The sequence below is a fragment of the Botrytis fragariae genome (assembly GCF_013461495.1).
Source record: "Botrytis fragariae strain BVB16 chromosome Unknown tig00000075, whole genome shotgun sequence".
Taxonomy (NCBI): domain Eukaryota; kingdom Fungi; phylum Ascomycota; class Leotiomycetes; order Helotiales; family Sclerotiniaceae; genus Botrytis; species Botrytis fragariae.
Window position 1 is genome coordinate 355,087 of NW_023500995.1, and position 26,538 is coordinate 381,624.

The window sequence follows — 26,538 nt, forward strand, 5'->3', positions numbered from 1 at the left end:
TCCATCAGACCTCCTTGATGTCTCGTCAATTAGAACGCCGCTGATGCGCATTTCATAAAGAGGGGGATTGGCGCTTATCTGCTCATGAATCCATGAATCCAAGGAGTTCAGTTTCTTGCCCGCTTTATTACGCTCCCTTCCTCGGACGCCAAATTTCAAGTTTCTCTAATCTGAAAGAATTTTCGGAACAAATCTCACCGAATTAAACCAGAAGAAGATCAAGATGTCAAAGGAAGTTGGAGAGGCATTGCCACATCACAACAGCATGGACATCACGAGACCCGGTGATCCTACTGAGAAATCCTTTCATGCGAAAATGAAGAAACACTTCGCACAAGAAGTAAGCACAGATCATGCAGACATTCTCATGTTGATTTGTTGTCTCATCACTGGATTTCTAGACAGCACATTGTATAATGGTATGGTAGACATGCAAAGATTTCGAGATAGGGACAGTGACTGACGATCAATCATAGCTTTCAAGACCTTCGTGTCTATGCAAACTGGTAAGTAACGACGAAGGATCTCCACACATCACGCCATTTACACGTCTCTCTCTTTTGGACGCGTTTTAATCTGATAATATGGTACAGGCAATACAATCTTCGTAGCTCTCGGTGCATCGGGTCAGAACAATCGACCTTTTGGTTGGGCAAGATCACTCATTTCGATTGGTTTCTTTTGCATTGGCTCCTTTACTTTCTCACGATGCCATCGCTTCTGTGGCCCCCTTCAACGGACTACTCTCATTGCCTCGTTCTTAATCCAGAGTTGTTGCATCTTGCTCTCAGCTAGTCTAGTTCAGGGCTTCGTCATTGAAGGCAATGTACCGGCTGATTTGGGGACTCATTGGGACCAGGTTGGTCCGATTGCATTGTTAAGTTTTCGTATGTTGGTCTCTATTTATTTTCTGCCCTGTTGGTTCGTCGCAATCACGATGGTCTCACAACTCCTCTCACTTTCTGTTACTTTGACTTGCATCTGGAACCTTCTTCTTCGGCTCACATCCACACCAATGTCATTCTAACAATTTTACAGAAGCAGCCGGTCAAATCGTCTCTTCTCGCTTCCTAGGCGTGGGAGAAGTCCCTACTATTGTCATTACATCGCTTCTCTGCGATTTGCTATCCGATCCTCTTCTCTTTACTTCCCTAACGAAAAACCCGAAGAGAAATCGAAGAGCGATCGCTTTTGTATTGACCATGGTAGGTGCGATTGTTGGAGGGTGGGTTAGCAAGGTTACAAAGAGTGTTAGTCCCATGCTCTGGGTCGCTGGTGGTTGCAAAATTGTGTTAACCCTAGTCTGGGGGTTATGGAAGGAAAAGGTGTAGAAGACGGAAACTTGATCTTTGATCAGGGGCGGAAACTTGAATTACAATAATATAGAAGGTGGTGGGAGGACTTCGTGATTAGAGAAGAACAGATAGCTTAAAAGTGTAGATGAATATAAATTGTGCATTATCCCATAACAAAAGCGCGACAGCAAGTCGTCACCTTATCAAGGTTCTATTACGGTCCAATTATACTTCCATATGTCCGGCTAGCAGCAGCTAGCCGTTGCTAGTCCATAGATTAACTTTTATCAAATCCAGATTCTTCCGCCTTCACAATCCTTGTAATCTGATAAGGGATAAGGATGGATTCTGGACAGGTGCTAACTGTAGTGGGCCTAGCGTCTATGATCGGTGCTAATTTTTCCGATGCTAGGTAAAAAAAATATTTCGAATCTGATGAAGATTTCAATGTCGTCGGCGGATTAAAGTAGCTTTTCCAACTACTTCAATCAATTAATTATGGAAGAACAAAAGAATAGGCCTCACAGGGCCCCTAAGGAGAAGAAGAAGCAGACTGGAGGTTAGTAATTCTTCTTTCAATTGGTTATTCCTATATGCTAATATGTTTGATAGAGCGCAACCCAAAAGCATTCAGTTTCGCAAACCCGGGAAGATTGGCAAAAAGTGCTGCAAGATCGCATGATGTATGTTCGAAAATCTAGGATTTGATGCGCCAGGTCACTAACTTTTGCAGATCAAAGAAAGACGTCTTCATGTTCCTCAAATTGATCGATTGCCAGAAGAACCGCCGCCACGACTTGTTACAATTGTTGGACCACCGGGTGTTGGAAAAACGACTCTTCTCAAATCTTTAGTCAAACGATATGCGAAAGAGACATTATCAGACCCTCAAGGACCAATTACAGTTGTCACTTCGAAGCGTCAAAGACTTACATTTGTAGAATGTCCGAACGAACTCGAAGCTATGGTGGATATATCCAAGGTGGCAGATATCGTATTGTTAATGATTGACGGAAATTTCGGTTTCGAGATGGAGACTATGGAGTTCTTGAACATTTTATCTTCGAGTGGTATGCCGGGTAATGTTTTTGGAATTCTCACACATCTTGATCTTTTCAAGAAACCACAAACTTTGAAGGATGCAAAGAAACGACTGAAGAATCGATTTTGGAGCGAATTGTACCAGGGTGCACATCTATTCTATCTTTCTGGAGTTATCAATGGACGTTATCCGGATCGAGAAATTCATAACTTGTCGAGATTCATTTCTGTTATGAAGAACCCAAGACCTTTGATTTGGCGCAATACCCATCCTTATACCATTATCGATAGTTTTAGGGATATCACCCATCCTACCAAAATCGAGGAAGACGAGAAGTGCGATCGAACGGTTGTCTTGTCAGGTTATTTACGAGGAACAAATTTCGCGGCGCAAGGTCAAAGGGTCCATATACCAGGCTTGGGAGATTATTCAGTATCTGCTATGGAATCACTACCCGATCCTTGCCCTACACCATTCATGGATGCAGCAATTGCCAAAGCATCTGGAAAAACTGGTAGAAGACGTTTGGATGAGAAGGAAAAGAAACTCCATGCGCCAATGTCCGATAAGAGTGGATTGAAAATTGATGGAGACACTATTTGGATCACTCGCGAGAAGGGTTTCAATTTCGACGCAGACGCCGAGGATGACGAGCGCGGAGAGGGAGAAGAATTGATTGTTGGTTTACAAGGAGAAAGAAGGCTTCTTGGTGAGACTGAGGAAGGTGTCAGATTATTCAGCAATGGTGAAACTATCAAGTCGGTTCCCGAGGAAGAAGATTCTGGACGAAAACATCAAAGACGCGCAAGATTTGTTGAAGGAGGAGATCAAGCTTCGGACAATGAGAACCTTGATGGAGTTGCCAGCGACGAAGAATTCGATTCTGGTGATGAAGCAGAAATTACCGAAGACAAATTAGGAAAAGCATTCAAGAAAGACAAAGATGAGGCAGGTGGCGATATTGAATTCGCTGACAGTGATTCTGATCTTGGCTCAATTTCTGGGGATGAATTGGATGAAGACGATTCAGACTCGGATGATGAAGATGGGGCAGCTCGCTGGAAACAAAACATGTTGGAGACTGCACGCAAACTTCATGGACAACGAAAATCTTACCGAACTGCAGATTTGGCAAAACTTATGTACGATGAGTCGCTTACTCCTACAGAGGTGCTCAAAAGATGGAGAGGGGAGATTGAAGAGGAAGAAGAAGACATCGAACAGGAAGAAGATGAAGACGAATTCTTCAAGAAGACTGGTAGAGAGGATGAAGATGCAATCATGGATGATCGAGCAATTCCATTGCTTGATTATGAGAAATTAGAATCAAAGTGGTCTGTGGAGGATAATATCGAAGAACTTCGACAACGTTTTGCGACAGCGGATTTATTGAAGGGTAAGGGTAATGGCAGTGGTAGTGATGATGATGAGGGTGACGATGAGGAAGACGAAGATGATGAGGGTGATGGAGAGTTCAAGGATTTGGAAACTGGCGAAGAACACAAAGCAGACGAGCCAGTGGACATTGACGCCGAACGAGAGAAGAATGCTAGAAGAAAAGAAGAGCTTAAATTACGATTCGAAGAAGAAGACAGAGATGGGTTCAACAACGATAAAGCTAACGCTAGACGAGAAGCTGGTGGAGATGATGAATTTGGAGAGGATGAATGGTATGATGCACAGAAAGCACAAATTCAAAAACAACTCGATATCAATAAATCCGAATTCGAGAATCTCGACGAGAGTCAAAGAATTCAAGTTGAGGGTTACCGCGCCGGAATGTACGGCAAAATTGTTATTGAAGGAGTTCCATCTGAATTTGTTACTCGATTTAATCCAAGAATGCCAATCATTGTGGGAGGTTTGACCCCAACCGAGGATCGATTTGGTTTTGTACAAGTCAAGATCAAGAGACACAGATGGCACAAGAAGATCCTTAAAACAAATGATCCTCTTATCATTTCTCTGGGGTGGAGAAGATTCCAAACTCTCCCAATTTACAGTACTTCGGACAATCGAACAAGAAATCGTATGCTTAAGTATACTCCAGAACATATGCATTGTTTTGGTACATTCTACGGTCCATTCATTGCGCCCAATACTGGATTCTCATGTTACCAATCATTTTCTAACAAGAACCCTGGTTTCCGAATCGCTGCCACTGGAACTGTTATGACAGTCGATGAATCTTCAGAAACAGTCAAGAAACTCAAGCTTACTGGTACACCTTACAAGATCTACAAAAATACGGCTTTCATCAAGGACATGTTCAACACGTCATTGGAAATCGCCAAGTTCGAAGGAGCCTCGATCAAGACAGTTTCTGGTATCAGAGGTCAGATCAAACGTGCATTGGCCAAGCCAGAAGGTTACTTCCGTGCCACCTTTGAAGATAAAATCCTCATGAGTGACATCGTTTTCTTACGGGCTTGGTATCCGATTAAGCCTCACAGGTTTTACAATCCAGTCACCAATCTCATTGGATGGGAAGGTATGCGATTAACCGGTGAAGTCCGAAGAGATCAAAATCTACCTACGCCAGACCAAAAGAACAGTCACTACAAACCTGTCGAAAGAGTAGCTCGTCATTTCAATCCTTTACGAGTTCCTCGTGCATTGGCTGCAGAACTTCCATACAAGAGTCAAATTGTTCAAATGAAGAAACAGAGTAAACCAACATATATGCAAAAGAGAGCAGTGGTAGTAGGAGGAGAAGAAAAGAAAGCTAGAGATTTGATGCAGAAATTAATGACGCTTAGAAACGACAAGGTGGCAAAGAGAAAGGTTGCAAATGAGAAGAGGAGAGAAGTGTATAGGAAGAAGGTGGCGGAGAATGAGGAGAAGAGGGGGGAGAGGGAGAAGAAGGAAAAGCAGGAGTACTGGAGGAAGGAGGGAAAAAAGAGGAGAGCAGATACAGATGGTGGTGGTGGTGGAAAGAGAAGAAAATAATGGGTGGCTGAGGATTAGAATTGCATTTCTTGGAGTTTCTTGGTTGGGGACCTTGCGGTCTAGGTAACAAAAATGTACGAAGTCCGAAGTATGAGTAGAATTATTCCGATACGAAAAAGTTAAATGGTTCAGGGATTTGATCACAAATATTGAGTTCTCGATTGTGCATGAAAAGTCATATGTTGTGGAGATATGAGACGATAATCTCGCATTAATTCAGTTCTTTCCATGCAGCATACCTCGAGCATCCTTATGTCGCATTACTGCTCTAGTACGCGCTGAGAGTGCATGTCGTCCCCATAAAAGTGTTTCCTTTCAGTATGTCCAGACGAGGTGGTTCTGAAGAACATTGTTTCCCTGTCTCTCTCCGATAGCTGATTAGATACTGTACGACATCTGGTCGAACACCAAGATGAGATCCGCAAATTTCATGTGAATAGAGCACAGCACGGCTAAACGGAGGTCTTACCGAGTGACACAATTACCCCTGTCCTCCGTTTTCGCGGGCCGGGGCTATTACCGAGGCTAAATGCGGGAAACGTGGGGGTGTTTGATCCCTAGCGTACTGAGTGGGGATTCGGGGAGCTATGGCTTATCAATCTATCTTTCTTCATGCTTGGGTGCGGATAACCTTATTGTTTACTTTGCATAGTTGAATCTTCAATTGAGGGTAGATTGTATCTTGGACAATCTGTTTCATCGATTGCACTGCAGGACGACAAGCCTAGAGATAACAGTCTTCAGGGAATAAACTCCACTATGCCAAGAGCGATTACAATGCAGAAGATAGAGGGTGGGAAACCGGGGAAGGTTTACTATCCGTGTGTTTTCCCTTCTTTTTCTTTCTCAAATCACCTCATCTCCAAATTGCTGCCTAAAATCCATTCAATCCACTTCTAACAACCCCCAGTCTCGAAGTAACCCAACATACCACCCCTTCCCTATCCCCTACCTCCCTCCTAATCCAAATCCATACGGTAGCTCTCAACCACCGAGACCTCTTCCTCCGTCAACATCTCTACCCCTCCCCCTCCTTCACCACTCCCCTCTGTGCCGATGCCTGCGGCTACGTTTCCCAAGTCGGTTCCGCCGCCTCGAAATCCTGGCTCGGGAAACGCGTGATCCTCACTCCCGGCCGCGGTTGGCATTCCGATCCCTTCGGCCCTGAAGATGCAGACGGGTATAAGATTCTAGGCGGCACGAGTACGATTCCCATTGGTACGCTTATTGAAGAGGTGGTCATTGAGCAGGAGGAGGTGGAAGAGGCGCCTGCGCATTTGAGCAATGAGGAGGCGGCGGCGCTGCCGCTCTGTGGATTGACGGGGTGGAGGGCGTTGGTTGTGAAGGGGGGAGAAGGGAATGTGGGGACGGGGAAGAATGTTTTGATTACGGGGATTGGAGGGGGGTCGCGTTGAGTGTGTTGCAGTTTGCGGTGGGGTTGGGGAGTAACGTTTTTGTTAGTAGTGGGGATCAAGGGAAGATTGAGAAGGCGAAGGGGTTGGGTGCGAAAGGGGGAGTGAGCTATAAAATTGAGGGGTGGGAGAAGGAGTTGAAGGGATTGTTGAAGGGGTATGGGAAGGGATCATTAGATTTGATTGTTGATGGGGCGGGAGGGGATATTGTTAGGAAGGCGACGAAATTGTTGAAGGTATTTATTTTTCTTCTATCCTTCTTTACCCCGATGAAATCAACCCACCAAGCTCTATCATCTCATAAACCAGAAAAACTAACTTTCTATTACAGCTCGGCGGTACAATAGTCCAATACGGCATGACCATCTCCCCCAAGATGGACTGGTCCATGCCTGCCAACCTAATGAATCTCGAGCTCAAAGGCTCAACAATGGGATCGCGAAAAGAATTCAAAGAAATGGTTCAATTCGTCAATGAACACAAAATCAAACCAGTAGTATCGAGAGTCGTAAAAGGAATCGATAATTTAGCGGAGATAGAAGAGTTATTTGAGGATATGAAGGGGGGGAAACAATTTGGGAAATTAATTATTGAAGTGAAGGGATCGGATGGAGGAGAAGGAAAGGGAAAGGAGAGTAAGTTGTGATCTTACTATTATATGTATATATATGAAAGCGCAGAGAGGGTTAATATTGTATGTAGGTAGATAGGTAGCTGTGTAATATCTGGGAGGGTATTTACTACTTTGGGAGTGGTTGAAAAGTCTTGGAAGCCTGAGAAAGGATTGTGGAAGTGCTCCTTCACTGCAATGTTCGTAGTTTGTATTTGTGTTTGTTGGATTATAAGTACATGTGAAATATATATGACATTGAATATCACTATTTGGCGGTTTCGTTTTTCCCTTGAGGATATGATGTGATATATCTTTGCAGAGCCAAAGTTTGATCTGCGGGGGATGTTGAGCAGATGAACAAATTATATAGGGCGATTATATCTCGAATTGACTCCCTCGTTTGCGTTTCATCGCAGTGGCATTCATCGTAATTAAGCTTCAACATGTTTATACATGACATGAAGAATGTTAGGTTCAAATTACAAGGAAAACTCGTTGATATCGATCTAGTAGCCATTGATTCACCACGTTTACTCTCGTGCCAACTTTACCAAGAGCTAAGATAGTTTGCTCTGATGGGGAGTCAGATGGAAATAAAGGTCGTCGGAAGATAGGATGATATGGGAGATGAATTTGTTGGAATTCTGTCTTCTTGGCTAGTGGTGAGATCTCGGTTAATAATTGACAAAATTCAAGGCTGGAGAGAAGCGAATGACTTGCTTCGTGAGTGAATGCCAGATGAGTGGTAATGAATTGGGAGTTTGAGTAGTGCAGATTCCGGAATTCAGGGGCTACGTGGGCATCCGATGGTGATATGATTCGATTGATTAGACTCTGGACACGCTGACCGGATCAAAGACTTATATGTTCACTCCTCCCCAAATCTGTGAAACCAAGAGATGTTTGCTTCAAAATGTCATTGGGTATTATTATCTATATCATGAATCATATCTCAACGCCGTCCCATATATACATCATCAACTTTTTGTCCCTCATCTAATTCACGGACTCTCCACAACATCTACAACCATATTCCTCGTCTCATCTCTACTCTGTTTCAAGAACGGAATTAATTGTGTTCCTCCTGTTCCTCTAACATCCTTTCCTCCCTTCTTCGTCGTCGCAACCGCTAAATTTAATCCCGCGTTTTCTTTTTCCGTGCCTTGAGCCATCGCTTTTCGAGATGGATTAATAATGTATCGTGTTACGATTTGGATGTGGATGTTGCGGAATTCGGTGAGAGTTTCCACAGCGTGGTTGTAGGCTTTTGTGACGGAGGAGGAACAGATTGAGGAGTCGACATAGTTGTGGATGGGAGAGATTTCGGAGATTTGGTTGAGGAAGGCGCGGTGCGAGCCGGGCATGTAGTTGCGCATTTCCTGGATGGGTGTTAGTGGGAAAGTTCATGGTATGGAGTGAAGATAAAGGGGAAAGAGATAAACATACTTCTAAGAATCCATGACAACCTTTCTTGGGCTCCACGGTTTCACTCTGTGGTTTGCCCATAGGTCTAGTGGGTACGTGTTTGACACCTAGCACCGCATCCCAGAATTGTATCAAACTACTCTGTGCGTTACTTCCTCCACTGTACATTCTCCATTCCCCACTTCCATTTGCCTCATCGTAGAATACACCCCTTGGCAGACCAGCTGCGGACATGTTCTTACTGCCTGCTAGAAAGGGTCGGATGATATGATAGAAGACCTCGGGATCACACTTTTCATACATGCGTTCAAGGATTTTACCACAGTCTTTTATACAGGCTGAGAATTTTTCGAGGCAGGATATTAAGACTTCCGGTTCATCGGAGCGGACTGCATTCATAGCTTTTATCATTAAGGGGATGACTTCTGCGCCGCGGGCTTCGATGGCGACGGAGACGAGGTAGAACCAGGATTCATCGGGGGTATTGGTGAAGGTGTGTTGACAGGAGAGTTTGTCTAGATCGGTGAGATCTTGTGTTGGGGAGCTGCTGGTGAAGTTCCAGAGATTGAGAGCGGCGTATGTGGCAGTTGGGGGAAGTCCGAGGTGGGATGAAACGACTAGGAAAGGTTTTGATATCTGAGGGGGTAATAACTGTTGTTGTTAGCACAAGAATTGTCAATTGTGATTTTGGGGCTGGCTTACCTCTGATGGAACTTTTCCTCCCCAAATATATGAATGTGTCATGAAAGACAACAAATGGTAAGCTCTTCGCCATTCATCTTCCTCTTGTAGATTCGATGTATCGAGTATAGGTAAAGCATCGGCATGTTGTCTGAACAATCCTTCTTTGAGTAGAAAGGGAATCTCGTCTACTAAATCTTCCCACTCGACGTAGGCACTCAATCGTGGAAGAGGATTAACATCTGGAAGAAACCCATTCTCTGTCGAAACTCCAAATTCGGCGAGATTGATATTCAATGGACCAAGCATTTTGAAAGGAATTGAAGCTTTTGTTGAGGAATATGCCGGAGAAGCAGGATGCAACGAAAGACAAAAATGGTAACTCAAGCACGGCTTTGTTATGCTGTAACTTTTTACTTTTGCTTATACAAGAAATTTGGGATAATGATAGAAACAACCAGTGAGAATTCAATAGACTCTTGATTCAAAACAGAAGGATACTAGTATTACTTTTCTACTTTTGTCTCATACTTCTGTTACCCCGTATAATATACGACGAGGAGAGTTTCGGGCATTTCCACATTTCCACAATACCGGTATCCATTCACAGATAATAGTGATAGCATGCGCGTGATTTGTTATCGCGTAAGAATAGGAGGAGGAAGCTAAATATGTGGAGACGGAACACGGATGCGGAAGCGGATGCAGAGGAAATTTTGCTCATTCCGACGGAACACGGATATCGATGACAGCACGATGAGACTGAACGAAGAACAGGATCGCCTACAAAGTGTTCAGACTTGACGTTGTCGTTGATATTTTGATTCAGATCAGTCTCATCCATCTCATTCTGTTCTTAAAGAAACAATTGCATCGCAATATAACATCAACCAAATTTGTAGTTGTATATTATTATCACGAATATCAACACTCCCACCAGATTTCGCCATCTTAGCAAAATGGGTTCCATAGCAAAGGAAGAACAGCCATCGACAAAGGTTGAGAAGCCAACCTTTCCATCCAAAGCAAATACACTTGAGTTTGCGCAATCACTTGATGCTAAAGATCATATGCGAAGATTTCGCGATCAATTCATTATTCCATCAAAAGCCAACATCAAAACAAAGAAGCTTGCAAAACCAGGTTCGTTTACACTGTGCCCTCTACTCGCATACCCCGCCATCATATCACATGACTCAATATGAATATCAGCTCACAATCAATTAGGTCTTTCCGATGAATCATCCATATATTTCTGTGGAAATAGTTTAGGTCTCCAACCTAAATGTGTTCAAGAGTATCTTCAAGCTCATCTCGACACCTGGTCTTCTATTGCTGTTCATGGTCATTTCCGTGATTTGGAAGATTCTCCTTTAACACAATGGCAATTGCTCGCCGAACATGCTTCCAAGCAATGTGCACCCGTTGTAGGAGCCAAGGCTTCCGAAGTTGCGATTATGGGTACTTTGACTACCAATTTACATTTATTGATGGCTTCTTTTTACACACCTACTCCTGAAAAGAGTAAGATTATTATGGAATGGAAAGCATTCCCTAGTGATCATTATGCTATCGAGTCACAAATTAGAGGACATGGATATAACCCTGAAGAAGCTATGGTGATGATTGCACCAGATGAAGGAAGCTATGAGATTTCTACTGAGAAGATCCTCCGTACAATTGACGAGCATGCATCCACTACCGCTCTTCTCCTCTTACCCGGTATCCAATACTACACAGGACAACTTTTCGATATCAAGACTATTACAGCATATGCGCAATCTAAGGGATTGATGGTAGGATGGGATTTAGCACATGCAGCTGGAAATGTCCCATTACAACTTCATGATTGGAATGTCGATTTCGCGGTTTGGTGTACGTATAAGTATATGAATGCTGGACCTGGAAGTATCGCGGGTGCCTATGTGCATGAGAGACATGGTGAAGTAGATTACAGTGAAGGAGAGGAGAAGCCAAAGTACAGACATAGATTGATGGGATGGTATGGAGGAGATCAAAGTTGTCGATTCTTGATGAACAACAGTAAGTTCTTTCTATCTCATCTACTGCATTCGGACGAATGTTAACAAATCCTCTAGAATTCCGTCCCTCTCCCGGTGCCTCCGGCTACCAAGTTAGCAACCCCTCAGTCGTCGATCTCACATCTCTCTGCGCCGCCCTCTCAATCTTCAACCAAACATCCATGGCTGAGATCTCTCAAAAAACTCTCCATCTAACCGCCTACCTCGAACATCTCCTCTTATCAACCAATACCTCAGATTCCCCTGCTTTCCGCATCATCACTCCTTCCGATCCATCAGCAAGAGGAACACAACTCAGCGTTCTATTAAAACCCGGACGTTTAGAAACCCTCTCAGATATGCTCGAAGACGCAGGTATTGTTGCCGATAAGAGAAAACCAGATGTCATTCGTGTGGCGCCTGTGCCGCTCTACAATACGTATGAGGATGTATGGAACTTTGTACAGATTTTCAACAAGGCTTTGGAGAAATGTGAGGAGGCTTAATTGGGAGGTTTTAATGGGAGCTCAAAAGGGTGTGATATGTCTATAATTGCATAGGGTCTTGGTGGTTTTTCGTAGTACATATTTTAACGTATATATCCAAATGATTTAACGATTTTCAAAATTAGACTTGCGTTACAATTGCAAATAGTGTATTGCTGTGAGAATGGTAGAAGGAAATTACGAGACACACTTTGTGATTTCGAGAGAGTGGGCCTTTTAGTTTCCAGAGAAATATCTGCCGTCTAATTATTCATGAGGATTGTTGAACCCGTTACCCGTCTAGCTAGATTGTTATTCCGTGATGGGGAATAGTAGAACCAAGTATGTTCCAGCGTGTCTGAGGAGTATCTAAACCGTTCTTCATTCAGAATTTGTGGAACCTTCTGAGCATTCGGTGGAAAGTGATCATTGCAGTTCCTGAATTGTCCGAAACTTCTATATATCGAGTGGAATATCTAATAACTTGACGTGCTATGTGTAGCGATTATCAAGCAAACGAAAGAGCGGTGCATGTACCCTAACGCCTATGCTGGAACGCCTCTAAATCTAATCTCCAAATTCTCCAAATTACCCAATCCATCAAATCTATACATCCATCTCCAAGCTCCCAACAACCGACAATTCTACCTCTTCATATTCCGACTCTATATCTCCTCCCCACCTTTCAATCGCTCTAGTCTTGTGACAGGCTACCAACAACATCCTTTCATAAACCTCCTGTTCCATTTCTCCTCCTCCCACAATCCCAATCGTCCAGCTCTCGCTCCAATATCTATATGCATAAATTTCTCCAAACTTGACGTTTGTGGAATCGTCAGATGGATGTTCCCATGTCCGTTGTTCATTGAGAACCTTCCTACCCAAAGTTTCCCATGTTTTACCTGCATCAACACTGACCGGTAGGTAAAATAATACATGCAACAATCCCCCTATATACCCATCCTTCATCCCGCCATATAAGCATTGTATAACCATACTAATCATGACGGCTCGGCGTATACTTTCCAGAAGTACCCATCTTTCTGCATAGTCTTGTAGCTTACTATCCATACTATGGGAATTATCTGTAGGAAGCCGCATATCATTACCTTGTGCTAATAATCCTACATATTCAATTTGTAGTTGATTTGTCCATTGCATCAGCAACGGTATGTGTCTTTCGGCGTTTTTCTTTTGTCTTTCATTTGAAGACCAAAGACGAATTATTTGATAAAGATTTAAGACTTGAACTGCAATAAGCCATTCGGATGAGCCCCAATAATCTTTTTCGCTTGAGGAAATAAGGTCAGAGATTTTAGAGTCGAGAATCGAGAAGGCATGAGGAGAGCCGAGGGTATGAAGTGCACAGATAGAGAGTGCATCGGTATATGGAGCGGGCAGGGGTTTACCAAGATTATGAGATGAAAGCGGATGGATAAAAGAGTTGTGAGAGTGGAGTGCGAAGGATGAAACGAATGATTTCAGTTGGGTTGAGATATAGGTGATTTGAGCGGGGCAAAGAGTGTTGCGAGGAGGAAATTGAATAGATGAGTAAGGTGATGGTAATTGATCGATAGAGAGAGACAGGGTCTGAGGATCAAGTGATGTAAGTGGGTTGGTGATTTGAAATGATATGTCAGGTGGAAAAGAAAGGGCGGTGTTGCTGGTGGAATTCCACGATGTAAGATCCCGGTTAGATTGTTGATCTTGGTAATCCAAGAGCGGTATGTTGTCGTAGGGCAACGAATCAAGACATGCCTCATACGAATCAGTGAAGATTTGTGCTGTCGTAATGCTCTCCACAGAAACCGTGGTTGATTTAGCGCGTTGTGAAGACCTTGTTGATTTCTTCCGCGATACCTCATTCACCTATATCCACATTTTCAGCATTCTATGCATCACGGTGCTGCTATGATACAATGAGGCCGAACTTTTCACTTACATAAACACAACTCAGATCCTTTATATTGCATCTGGAACATACTGGTAACAACAAATCGCACCTCCGTTTTGCTTTGACACAAGCCGTACACGCCTTCTTCCGAGTCTTGCTTTGGTGGACTAAAACCGTAGTCATATCTATTATACTTCGATGGAACTAAGCCTGGAACTTTCTATCGTGAGGGCAATACAGTTATTCAGAATTGAAGCGGAATTCCACTCCGATTTGCTGTTATATAGCTTGAGCCGAAATGGATTTAGGCGATGTAGTCGCCCACGGACATAAGCTTCCAGCGGAGTTCCACTGCTCGTAAGCACAAAGTGGGTACCTGGTTGCTTACCTCATTATTTCCACGGCGATGAACTGACTACATTGCTTTTTTTTTGGTGTACCATTATTCATATTCTTGAATTTTCGTCTTGTAAACGGGGCCGAAGAAGATTTTTGGCTCTGTCTTGTATACAATGTGGTCCCGATATTGGCCCAGCGCAACTAAAGTAGACAATATGACACAGATATCGAGGTATAAGTACCACTTGGTCGACTTGATATCAGCTTTATATATTCTTTCTTCAATCGGTTCATAACGACAACTCGTGCATTCCATATCACCAAAACCTATCTTCAAGATGCCTTTCACCGAATTTATAAAGCCTTCAATTGTTCAATCAGATGGATCACGTGATGATTTTGCCAACACTATTGTTCCAGCAATTAGATCTTTCATAAAATCAGCTCCTGGTTTCAAACTTGGCACAACCGGACACAGCTTGTTCGAAAACAATGTCGCTGTACCAGAGTCTTCATTCATTCCAATTGTTGGCATAGGTAAGTGCTCCGATGAAAGACTCCATAGAAATTGATAGGCTAATATAGCACAGAATGGGAGAACCCGGATTCATTTCATAGTATTGTCCAGAGCGAACGATTTCCAGTCTTTGTTGAAAAGATAAAGCCATATCTTACTGCTCCAGCAAGCCCAGAACTATACGAGACTGATATCTCACCAAAAGATATCTTCGCGTCCCCAGTAATCGAAATCTTTAGAATCAACGTTCATGAAGACTCCGAGAAAGAAACTGCAGCCAGAACAGCATGGGAAGCGTTAGCAAAGGCATTGAAGGGTACAAACATTCTGAGTGGTGTGAGCGTCAACTTGCCAGAGAAATTATTTTTAGGATTGATTGGTTGGAGTGGAATTGAAGTAAGTTTCCTGAGAGTTCATCGAATTTTTTCTGACATGCATAGCAACGAAACATGGCCTTGGATAAAGTAGAGCACCTAAAGCAGGCTGTCGATAGTTTGGGAGATTCTCAGTCGTTTGTTGCTGAGCTTAATACCGTTGTCTAGATTTGTTATTGAAACAGGAATGGATTGCTGAGGATCAATAGGCCATCGTTTTTTTTTTCGTCTCTAAATATAAGTTTTCTCCTTGAAAAAATTCCCGCAAGTGTTAACGTGAAGTGATTCATTAAATTTGTATGCCTCATAACGCTGGAGCAGTGTGGTGGTGTGGGGGTGGCTAATGTTGAATAGCTGCCAAAATGAACTAGCGTCGAAAGGTTTGGCTATTAGGCTTTTTGGGTCGCAACGTGCTTTCAGTTGATCTTCTCTTCTCTCCCGTCTTGAATGTCGCTAATCGTCTGACGCTAGCTTATAAAGATGCAGCGACGCTAGTTAATAGTGACCTTGGCACGAATTTTACGCTACCAAGTCACTGTCAGTACTTGTTTGTGGTATCAGTTTCTAGGTATTGCGTTGTTATCACGCCGACATGGCGCCAACTCTACTTCAAAGCCTTTGCGCTGTCGAAGATGACAAGCGGAGGATTTATATATCATGGAATAAAACTCCTAGCACAATTCAGAGCACACACTTTGGCATACTCACCCAGCTCCCATCAGGCACCTTTGTTATTCTATGGATATGACTCTTTTGAATCCTTCGAAGATTGTGGTAGTAAGATCCTTTTGAGCTATCAAGCTAGAAAATCTCAAGAGAAAAGGATAGATATGGAAACTGTCGAGAACTTCCCATTGTATATTATGCAGGCAAAGGGAGGCACAGAGATCATCTCGAGGCTTGAGCTACGTCTTATCACTACATTCTTTGAACGAGGTTGATCGTGTTGAAGACCATTCATACAATGACAACAATCTTGTGGATAGATCTATTCCAGAGAAAAATAATAACTAACAGATTCGGAGATTGTTTCTCGCAGATACAGAATTGCGACCTATTTGTAACCCGATACACATATGGTCAGAAACAATCTGACACTGCAATCTCTTGAGAGAATCCAAAATCGGCTGGCCCAAGGTTCTACTGTCACAGTCGACTTTTTGACGTATTGTTATTTTGGCAGAGCGTTTCTGTCATGAAGTATCCGCCAACCTTCATCACTACATCCCTGAACTTGACGCTCTCAACGCACCTGACTCTTCGAAGAGACATCGTTCAGCTGCGCTACCCGTGTAAGATGAATGCAATCTACAGTATGGGTCGGACTTCACTGGAAGATTTATGGCCATCACCTCAAATACTGAAGTGAGATTTGACTCCACTGACGATCGAATTACGATTGTTGGGACTTTGGTGAAAAGAAATTCCGGAGTTCACTGGACTGACTACTCTGTTGCATCAGCTGGCAGAATCTGGTCTGAAACTGTAGCTGACCGACAACTGGATTCACACTATATGTTGAAACATTTTGGGAACTCAATGCAAAATCGACCTTTAGGCGTTTGTAGTCACTTCTTATATGACCCACGCATACAAAGACTTAGAGAAGTAGTATCTTTTAAGGTACTAATATTAGTTTCAATTCAATTCGAGTGTAAACGGACTAAAATGTTCGAAACAAAGAAACATCAAACACTGATCATCCAGCTTATGACCAAAGCACTTGATGCCTTGAACGAACATCTGTCAAAATGAGTTGGCCTTGACGTGATTACTGGTGGAATGACGAGATATCACAGGCAATTTCTTGCTGGCGCACTTCCTTCTAACCTTACAGGTATTGCAAATTCCCAAGGAGAATTACATGATGTACTGTGAGCTATAAACTATGGCAAACAGATAAAGCCGCCATCATATTGTCTAAAATACAAAAGAATTGTGCAACTTGCCAGGTATAAAGCAGTGTGAAGTAGCGCGTCTCCGGGAAGGTTATCCGAAAGTAATGCAAGAAAATCGCATGAAAAAGTCATAACTTAGATGCATTTAAGTTGATAAATACGCGCCGTCCGAAAAAGCCGAAATATTGAGTAACTCAAAATACAAAGGACGGAAAAAGGAAAAAGGAAAAACGTATCAAGGATGATCTTGAAAAATAATGCTTGTCAACTACACTGCTCCACAGATCCAGAAGCTAGGATCTCTAGAACAACAGTTCGTTTCACTCAAATGATAACAGGCATACCCTTGGCTGGCAGAATTCTTCCGTTCCTAGAAGTCCGAGTCTCTTGATATCGGAGATTTATCAACGACTTTGTGTGGTTCGAGGTAGTTAGCTACTTCGCGAGCTTTTGGACATATCAAAAATTATGTATCGCTGGATGAATTGATATTCTGACCATAACACTTGTGCCGCATCTGGGTATGGGCTACTAGGGACAGCTTTGTTTACATGATGGTATCGGCTCTATTAAGTCAGACGAACACATGGGTACACAAAACATAGTCAGAGTGAAACAAGGGGCCTTCATCTCAGACCCACAAACACACAAACACACAAGTGCACTTAGCTCGACGGTATCCGCAAAACCATTGACCTAAATGATAAACATCGGAACTATCAAGCCTTTGCCAATTCATCTTGACTTAGAATTTAAAGTTCAAGGTTAGCTAGTTCGGACTGTTATCCAGATGTCAGACTTCGTTCAACCGTATTCTTCAGAACATGCATGAATGAGAAGAGACTATTGAAGAAATAGCTAGATACTAACAGCTGCCGATGCATCTGCCGAACCTTATTTTCTGATTGGTCCTCACATTGTGATAGTGACACAACTTTCATCGAAACGTATATTTATCATTCTACCACTTACTGCCCTTGCATGAAACTTTATGTCCCGCCAAACCTATCATGTGTTTAAGCTTTAGGGTCTTCAATAGTCTGGACTACACTCCAACAATCAAACATCAAAAGGGTTCAGCTTGCGAATTCAATCAATTTTCAATGAATACGAAACTCTGATGCGCATTGGTATTATACTGCTCCTAGATACCTTGTTATTGAGAGTCTATAGCTAAATCCCCAATCTGCTCGTACGGCCAGAAAGTATGCGACACGCTATCTAAGTATGGTCCACCAATCACTTTGTAGTTCACCACCTCATGGAATGTGCCTCTAAGTGGAGTGTTGCTTACTTTCTAGCGCAAGAATAGAATATTGAACGTCACCCTTGCAAAATAAAGCGCTATGCACCAAAAATCAAAGCTTCGATATAACCAAATTCATACACGCAGAAGACTCACTGTTAAATTTTTGAAGCAAGAACACAAGAACACAAAATTGGGGTAATATATACAATTTTTCAAGCGCAAGACTATATACAAGGAATAAAGTATTTACAACTTCGAACACAAGGCTCGATATACAAGACGATATCGCGGCGATTGACCGCGAACATCAATCAACGAATTACTCAAAATACGAGTTCATCTTATGCGAGCGCGCTATAAGGAGCAATGCCTGGGAAGTATGATGCGGGATGAGTTGGGATGGCGATACTAACGGTAATACCCAGACCCGAGGAAATTTCTCCAGGCATGGTGGTGTAGGCATATGAACTTAATGATGAGTTAGCTTTTAGTTTAACAGTCCAGAAATAGAAGAGAAGACTTACGCAGTAGGAACTGAAGTGACGGTTCCAGTAGAAGTATAAGTTGTGTAAGTCGTTCCAGAATTGAGACAAGGTCCACTTCCATAAGCATTGTTGCACTTGTACAACTCCGAAGATCCAGCATCAGTCCAGATGTAGAAACTGGAGATGGTGATGTCCTTGCAAGGGATGGCAGCGGGACAGAATAATTGAATGGGAGCTCTGGCTGCACCGTTTGCACAGGTACCGTGCCAGTGAGAGAAGGTCAAGTCGGAGTAAGTAACGCCACTGCCGGCTACGACGGATTGTCCGGTCCAAGCACTGTCAATGTCAAGGGTGTAGGCATTGCTATGTCCCATGAAGTTGTTGAATGTTGCACCGGTGAAGCTACCGGAACCACCGTTTGATTTGATCATCATCATTTGGTTGCAGTTTTGGGAGTAAACGTGGTTATACTCGACATTGGAGATTGCTTGGATAGGTGTTAGTTAGAGAATATAGACGAGGGGAAGCAAAACTTACCAGTATCAGCACCAAGACTTCCGATGGCACTTCCTCCTGACCAATTACAGTAGATGCTTTCGACTAGGATGTAACTAGCAGGACTCTGTGAACAGTTAGAAAATTCGCTTTTTCTCAGAGATGATATTGATGTCGTACCTTGACAGTAACGCATTCATCTTTGTTTGTGACTTCGATATCGTGTGCCCAGATATTGGTTCCCCAGATATCAACACCATCCAAACCACCTTCATTGCCACCACGAATAACCAAGTTGTATAATTCACCATTTGTGCAAGTGTCGAGTGTGAGATGGAATGCAGGAGCTATGAGAAGAGATTAGTACAGCGCAGACAGACAACGACGAATGAGTGAGTACTCACAATCAACCAAGACGATACCATGAACGGAAAAGTCTGTAACTTGGTAGAGACGCAATATTCTTGGACCGTATGTGCCCGCTATAGATATAGTTAGCACAAAGACTTGAATATTTTAGGACAATGGACTACTGACCCGAGTGGAAGACGTAGCCGTAACCCTGGATAGCACCCTTAGAGTTACCGCTGTAAAATTCGAAATCGGTTGTGTGTTCAATGAATATCATGTTTCCACCCGCAGTACTGCACGAATATTCGTCAGTAAATGTCGGGATTGTTTGATCAATGACGTGATCTCTTACCCAGTTCGATAGATAGTTCCCTCCAAGTTAATGGATACACCGGTTCCTCCAGTGAGGGTAACCCAAGTGCCGAGACCATAACTTCCAGAGGGAATGTAGACTTGCGATTAGTTAGCAATGGCACGACGATATCAAAGAAGACTTTAAGATAGCATACCTTCACCTCCGTCTATACATGCTGTCCATGCTTTCAAAATAGCAGGTCCATTGTCGGTGGTAGCAGAAGCAACACCACCGTAGTCGAGAATGCTACAGATCTTCACCGCAGCTTTTTGAGCTGTTGTAGTGGTGGGACCAACTGTACCAGAAAGTTGACCAACCACGAGAGCTGGCAGGACCAATAGGGAGGCAGTAACGAATGAAAACACTGAAGACTTCATTTTGACAATAGAGAGAGGTGTAAGGAAGAAACAATGTACATGCAAAGATCGGCCATTTTAACTGGCGATCACGTATCTTTTGAACATTCCGAGTCCAAAGGGGGTTCAGCATTTTCGGTATATCTGTAACCGCGTAGAGGAACCCGTGAACGACTTTTTCACCCTTCCTATCAAACAAGTGTGAATAGATCCAGAAATTTTGACAGTAGATCCTCGACCATCCCACCAATGATTACACTTTAGCCGGGAAGATACATCCATGCGATATTTTTTGACATCTAAAAATATTGAAAGTACACTTTTAGATGCAAATAGGTACCGAAGTGTGGGCACTCGGTGGATTCATGTCCTAAGACGTATGCGATATAAAAAGTACCGACCCCGATGTGCTGAAATTAATTCCGAACGGGTTCCACTTTTGCGCCCTTCTCCATTTTCCGGAAATTAAAATCTTGTTTTGAATGAATGAGAACGGAAGGAGGGCCTGTTGAGATCCTTACTTAAAATTTTCTGTATTGTGATATAGGTTTGCAAAAAAGGGAAATTAGACCGTCGATCCGCCCATCGGACTCTCATTGTAGGTGGGAAAATTTCTCAACATTTCCGACCCCATAAAACATGGGGTCACAAGGCTCGAGAGCCGAAAAAAACTAAAGTCTGGGGAAAATCCGGGGTAATGACAAAATAATCACAACTTTTCCGGCGACTTGCAGGTTTACACGTTGTACAAGTATGATTTATTATCAATCAATCCATGGCTGTTGCGAAACGTGGTTATTAAGGTTAATTAGACTGCCTACATGCACTGTAACCAAGCCAACGAAAATCATTGACGCCATGCCGAGATATCCTATTTTCACCCGAGGAGGTCTTTCTATTTTTCGATATCAACTAAGAAACAATTAGACTCTAATCTTGAGAAATTAGTTGTGATTCGGATATCTCGCCGCCGTACCGAAATGTTAAATGAGTAAGCCCCTTCATCTAACGAACATGAAAACAAAATGAGAAGAAGCATCAATTGGGCTTCCAACCTGCTGCCAACTCGTCAAGGAAAGGAAACTCTAAATGATTGGCTGAGCTCTACGTTATGCGTGCCTAGAATGTAAGTAGAATGGCAAAAGTTGATCTGTCACGAAAAGTAACATAACGGTCATGAAGTCAATTGTAAACCTCAAATTAGGTGTCTAAAATGATTGATCCGCATCGTTATAACAGGAGAGATCATTTCCGAGACTTCCGAGTAGTCGGTAAATCATCCTCCTGACCGCGCTTGGTTGTTGATCTCACCATCGTCGGCGGGGCTAAGATAACTTTTGCGGGGGCACAAACTCTCCAGTCTTTACCCGGAGCTTTGTACCTGACTCCAAAACATGTAGTTATGAGGATATCTCCACCTTCGATAATAAAGTTTGGATGCAATTGGGAGTCATCGAGGGCGTGTATGCTCGAGTCGAACTTTGAATCTGGAGGCGCCCAGATGCTTTCAAACTCTCCTTTGTATGACCCCACGATGTTGTGCAGCTCATTACACACTTTTGCCATGCATCCGTGAAAATTATTCATGTTATCACCAGCACCAATCAATGGCTGCATGATCATATTCATTTTTTCAGACATGCTCGTGCGACGCAATTTCATGCGGTCTTCAAAAGGCTGGGTCTCTGCCATTTGCCGATGATATTCCTGCAAAAATATATCTGCAACGTGCTCGGAAAAGCCTGCCATCAATTGATCAGTATAATGTTTCTAAAAGGGCAGGTGGCGTCTTATCCTACAAAGGTATGCTGTCTTCCGCAATATTGCATTGTCACCGAAAGCTGAGTTTCCTTGGAAGGTAAAATCGCATATGATGTATGCAATTACTCCCCTCAGAAAATCCAATGGTTTCAAATGCGTCTTCAACAAAGGATAGTCAACCTTTTGCCTGATGAGTACCCCAGTTGGAACATCCAATAAGCCGCGAATGTTAGCCAGCGTCGTGCCAGCATTCGAAGCAGGAACCTTTTCATCCTCGATGCAAAGAAGTTCCCAAAAGTTTTTGGCCCTGGCCAATGGTGCCATGGAACTGCCTTTTACCAATTCAGTGTATTGGAGCATCAATGTCTCCAGATATGCCAATGGACTAGTGATCTGGTCGTCATCGACGCTTTCTCTACCGAGTCTAGAACGAATATTGTCTATATCGCAGCTTTGCCTCACGAAAGTATTTGGTGGTGCATCATTCTCCCTTTCAAAATAAATAGACTCAATGCTATTGGAATCTAATGCTTCCCTTTGTCTCTGTTCGCAAACCGTGGTATCTGTCGACAATGCCAATGGATTCGCCGGATTTAGGTTGAGGTGTATTGTGTCGTCAGTCGATTGACGTTCATAGATAGAACTGTGTTCAAGTGCTATCGAACCCCGATTTTGAGACAGCTCCGTATTGGGCTGTTCACTGGGTTGGTATAAAGGCCTCTCAGAAATATTGTTCTTGTCCGATGTCTTAAAGTTTAAGAGTCTGTCTGCCTTCAAGAATCGCGTATTAAAGACACATTTTTTCCCAGCATCTTTGCATGATTTACATGCTAAATCAGCGTTTCCTTTTACGCATTGCAGCCGGTGTCGCTCGCACTGTGTGCATCGGCGCGTCCGAAGATGAGAAAGCTTCGAGTTGAGGTTACCCTTAGCAGAAAAATAAGCTGGCATAGCATGGTGACGCCTGAGTCTTGGCAAAAGTAGTGCTTTCGCAATCTGCTCTTGCAATGGCATGGTAATGATCGAATCTGATGACGCATTTTGCTGTGCTTTGGAGACAGTTGTAATGGTCGAAAGGCTAGATTCCATAGTACTTGTATGAGATGCAAGTTCCTCTGTTGTGGGTGTCATTATAGGCGATTTGATTGAATCTATAATTTCGTAAGCATTGTGTGTGGTAGATAAAACTCTCAAGCATCGGAATTCCTACCACGAAGATTCTTGTCACTAGCTGAGTTACCAATTAGTGGCTGTACTTCAAGGGCGCTGACAGACAGATTTTTCGTAATAGGGGTCACATCAAGGGGGAAGACTGGCATTGCCATTTTGTTGTCTAGGAAGTAAACTGTCTTCCTTGTGTATTGAATTTGAAACAACAAGGTAAAATTTCGTTGTAAGGAGCATTGATTATCTTGATGGAAAAAGATCTATCCTCTGGAAGGCAAGCTAACAGCTCGGTGAGATGATCTTGCGGTCTTTAGTGCTCTCAGGCCTTATTGCAAAACCGGTAACAATCGGTATGTGAGACAAGACTACACCACAAACACTGCAGTTAGGCAGATACAAATCAAAGACCTTGACATCCAGTTTTCTTAAGCCAGTTTGCATCAAATACTGGTGGTGTAACACTGTTGAAAGAGGCGTCTTGAATAACCCTAGTAAATATGTAGCAGAATATGCACATGGCAAAGTGCAGATTGACAAACTCGGTGAATTACTTTGGTGACCACTCCGTAATTCAAAACGTATCTAATGATTTGCAACCATCCAAACAGGCAGTATGCATTAGCTAACAATTACCACAATGTAATATGGCGCGTTAGTTGCAAAAGTGCGAGACAGGACTATCTGTAAGTATGGCCGTTCTCAAGCTTTACACTTGTTTTAACATATATATTTCGATTAGCTTGGCACAGGATGGTGAAAAAAGATTGGAAGTAACAAATCCGCTGTGTAATGTCCAGAACTGGGCATCTTTGTGATCTACTTGTACTAATTTATACTCCGAAAATGTCTGCTATGGAATCGACAAGTGATCGGTCGGCTTCCAAAGGTAGATTGATCATGGGCGTAGATATGGGAACTACCAGGGGTGCGGTTGCCGATTTGCTAATTCCGGGCGGCGATCAAGAGCTTGGGCATCAGCATGAGCCAGAACCTTTCCTGTTTGCCGACTGGAAGGGCCCTTGGGGAAGTGGAGATGAGTTTCCTTTAACAGCACTTTACTATAACGAAAACAATCAGGAGGAGGCTTTGCCAATGACCGGTCATGAGTTGAGAATGCTGCTGGACAGCGCAATACCATTCAATACAGAGCGATTTTTCCCTCTATGGAAGCTACTTTTTCACGATAGTAGGGACCCGGTCACCGCCTCACTCCAGAAACCGATGCAAGCAAGGCTGGAGAAATTGAACAAAACGAGGGAGGATCTCCTGCGGGACTGGGTATCGATTGTCTACAAGGAGCTGATTTACGACTCGTTTGGCAATTTGCCTGCTTTAAGAAAAGGGATGATACCAAACCTCGAAGACCTAAAAATCGAAGTTATCGTTCCAGTACCACCGGGACGCTCAACGATTGCACACGAACAGGTGCGGAATGCTTTAATCCAAGGTCCTATCACATCGAAGCAGGTATTTTTGGTTTCAGAGCCAGAGTGTTCGTTCGGATGGTGGTGTCACATGGAAGCCGAGAGAGGGCAGCATGAGTGGAAGGTGAGTAGGATTCGAGTCAGCGGGGTCTTGACTAACGAAACTAGATCGGCACAAGGTACATAGTTCTTGATGCTGGCGGCGGCACTGCTGTATGAAACCTGCTTCTCTTCGCTCATTGATTTGCATACTGACAGTAATTTCATAAGTGTACGGTCACCTACAAGCTGACGGGTATCAATCCGTCAAGATTTAAACAGGAGTTTGAAAGTGAAAGTAAGTTTAGGCGGGATAGTGCCCTGGGGGCTGACTAACATAAGCATTCTAGGTATGATCTGTGGCGCAGAAACCATTTCCGAGAACTTCAGAAGGCTTCTGGATGCTAAAATTCCAGAAGGAATAGCACACCGACCATGGGCGATACGGCACGCTTTGAACTCGTTCAACAAAGGATACAAAAATCATTTCGGAATCTCGAAGGACCCGCGGCCATTCTGCCCTTTGATACCAGGTCTGGTGAATGAGTTGAAAATTCATCATGAAGATATCGTACAGTGTTTCGCTAAGCCTCTGGAGAGATTGATAACCGCTGTCAAAAAACAGGTGAATCAAGATAAAAAATCCGTTCCTGATTATTTAATAATGGGTGGAGGCATGTGCCTCAACACATATATCTCCGAAGCACTGCGGAAGGAGTTTCAGCACCTAAAAGTGTGTCAACTACGTCACAACAAAGCACATGTCGTAAAAAGTGCCGTCTGGCTAAGGTCCCAGCAAGATTTCATTACCCGCCGCCCTTTGAAGTATACGGTTGGTATAGTTACCTATCAGGAAGTTAATTCTTCAGTCAAGCGCTTCAGCGGCAAAGGATATAGAAACGAAGACACGCGGAGAAATCAGAGAGACGGAAAACACTATGTATCTGTGGTCTACTTCTTGACCAAGAAAGGTCAGTTGGTCGACTCCAATTACAAAGTCACGTCCGAGGGATTCAAGGATGCCCGTGTACGCTATTCTACATCCACTTCACTCCAAGATCTAAATTTTGAAGATGTGGTTTACACCATGAATCATACGCCAGACAAAGGAGAGAGCTTTGTATTCTTGCGTCAGGATGGGCGATTGGTCAATACACATGGGGCATTGATTCGTAAACCCGAAAAATCGGACAGAATTCGGTGGAACCCAATGGATAGTGGCATCGACCTGAGGGAGTTGAAACAAAAGAGGTTTCGCGAATCGACGCCATCTTATATGATAAGGTATGCAATACACACTGAAATGACAGACGTGGGTTGCAAGTATTGCATCATGATATTTTCCACGAATGGCCAACAGCACGGCTTCTGCGGTGATCTCCAGGTAGAATCAATCACAGATATCCAACAGATTTCAGAGAACTTGTCTCAGAGCTTCGCTTTCGGACAGCGACAAGTGGCGCCAGCACGTGCAAGTAAACCAGCTCCTACGGGTGCTTCCGAGAGGCCTACAAAGAAGGTGACACGTTCGAGTGTTCGAAATTCCAATCTTCAACAGATCTCCAAAGCGGCCAATGCTGTGATTGGCGGGCAAAACGGACCATCTACATGGCCAGCAACAGAGGAAGTCTCAAAGGAGGCTCGAGTTGAGAGGGATTTTAATGGTGTCTCTCCTATCAGAAGCCATCCATTACCCAACAATCTCTTAGTTACACCTTGTCGCCCCACGAAGCGAATAATTTCCTGACGACCATCAATACCCCTAAATCCACTGACTGTATTTCGCCTCCTTCAATTCAAGTTGCAACATTCCCAAAACCACTTGCTCAGCTTGTATTATTTTGTGTTTTTGGTTGGCACCTTGTTTGGCATATACTAGAGAGATACCCTGAAGCATTGAGAGGCGCAAAA

At 43.3% G+C, this 26,538-nt stretch overlaps 8 protein-coding genes across 8 annotated transcripts; 4 read left to right on the top strand and 4 right to left on the bottom strand.

Annotated features, from left to right (window-relative positions):
• Window positions 1-223: 223 nt before the first annotated feature.
• Bfra_005603 (putative aarp2cn domain-containing protein) lies at window positions 224-7,344 on the top strand (the record flags this gene model as incomplete). The annotated part of the gene is made up of 12 exons (XM_037335985.1): window positions 224-419; window positions 477-506; window positions 594-626; window positions 801-887; window positions 1,039-1,327; window positions 1,823-1,854; window positions 1,908-1,978; window positions 2,029-5,266; window positions 5,939-6,107; window positions 6,197-6,619; window positions 6,751-6,934; window positions 7,030-7,344. 12 exons carry the CDS (start codon window positions 224-226, stop codon window positions 7,342-7,344), a joined length of 5,067 nt encoding a protein of 1,688 aa, XP_037191195.1.
• A 968-nt stretch (window positions 7,345-8,312) lies between these two features.
• Window positions 8,313-9,726, bottom strand: Bfra_005604 (putative indoleamine -dioxygenase pyrrole -dioxygenase protein; the record flags this gene model as incomplete). The annotated part of the gene is made up of 3 exons (XM_037335986.1): window positions 8,313-8,690; window positions 8,758-9,387; window positions 9,439-9,726. 3 exons carry the CDS (start codon window positions 9,724-9,726, stop codon window positions 8,313-8,315), a joined length of 1,296 nt encoding a protein of 431 aa, XP_037191196.1.
• A 650-nt stretch (window positions 9,727-10,376) lies between these two features.
• Window positions 10,377-11,944, top strand: Bfra_005605 (putative kynureninase 1 protein; the record flags this gene model as incomplete). Its single annotated transcript, XM_037335987.1, has 3 exons — window positions 10,377-10,560; window positions 10,645-11,460; window positions 11,517-11,944. 3 exons carry the CDS (start codon window positions 10,377-10,379, stop codon window positions 11,942-11,944), a joined length of 1,428 nt encoding a protein of 475 aa, XP_037191197.1.
• A 585-nt stretch (window positions 11,945-12,529) lies between these two features.
• On the bottom strand, window positions 12,530-14,000 carry Bfra_005606 (putative rna polymerase ii mediator complex component protein; the record flags this gene model as incomplete). Its single annotated transcript, XM_037335988.1, has 2 exons — window positions 12,530-13,792; window positions 13,908-14,000. 2 exons carry the CDS (start codon window positions 13,998-14,000, stop codon window positions 12,530-12,532), a joined length of 1,356 nt encoding a protein of 451 aa, XP_037191198.1.
• Window positions 14,001-14,494: 494 nt separating this feature from the next.
• On the top strand, window positions 14,495-15,271 carry Bfra_005607 (uncharacterized protein; the record flags this gene model as incomplete). Its single annotated transcript, XM_037335989.1, has 3 exons — window positions 14,495-14,693; window positions 14,747-15,069; window positions 15,114-15,271. 3 exons carry the CDS (start codon window positions 14,495-14,497, stop codon window positions 15,213-15,215), a joined length of 624 nt encoding a protein of 207 aa, XP_037191199.1. The 3' UTR covers window positions 15,216-15,271.
• Window positions 15,272-18,535: 3,264 nt separating this feature from the next.
• On the bottom strand, window positions 18,536-20,257 carry Bfra_005608 (putative glycoside hydrolase family 28 protein; the record flags this gene model as incomplete). The annotated part of the gene is made up of 8 exons (XM_037335990.1): window positions 18,536-18,662; window positions 18,719-19,166; window positions 19,217-19,301; window positions 19,355-19,521; window positions 19,579-19,656; window positions 19,712-19,818; window positions 19,878-19,977; window positions 20,035-20,257. The coding sequence occupies 8 exons, from the start codon at window positions 20,255-20,257 to the stop codon at window positions 18,536-18,538; spliced, it is 1,335 nt and encodes a 444-aa protein (XP_037191200.1).
• A 1,224-nt stretch (window positions 20,258-21,481) lies between these two features.
• Window positions 21,482-23,322, bottom strand: Bfra_005609 (putative transcription factor cys6 protein; the record flags this gene model as incomplete). The annotated part of the gene is made up of 3 exons (XM_037335991.1): window positions 21,482-21,978; window positions 22,036-23,148; window positions 23,208-23,322. The coding sequence occupies 3 exons, from the start codon at window positions 23,320-23,322 to the stop codon at window positions 21,482-21,484; spliced, it is 1,725 nt and encodes a 574-aa protein (XP_037191201.1).
• A 685-nt stretch (window positions 23,323-24,007) lies between these two features.
• Window positions 24,008-26,374, top strand: Bfra_005610 (putative hsp70 protein; the record flags this gene model as incomplete). The annotated part of the gene is made up of 4 exons (XM_037335992.1): window positions 24,008-24,712; window positions 24,757-24,801; window positions 24,859-24,925; window positions 24,978-26,374. The coding sequence occupies 4 exons, from the start codon at window positions 24,008-24,010 to the stop codon at window positions 26,372-26,374; spliced, it is 2,214 nt and encodes a 737-aa protein (XP_037191202.1).
• Between the last annotated feature and the right edge of the window lie 164 nt (window positions 26,375-26,538).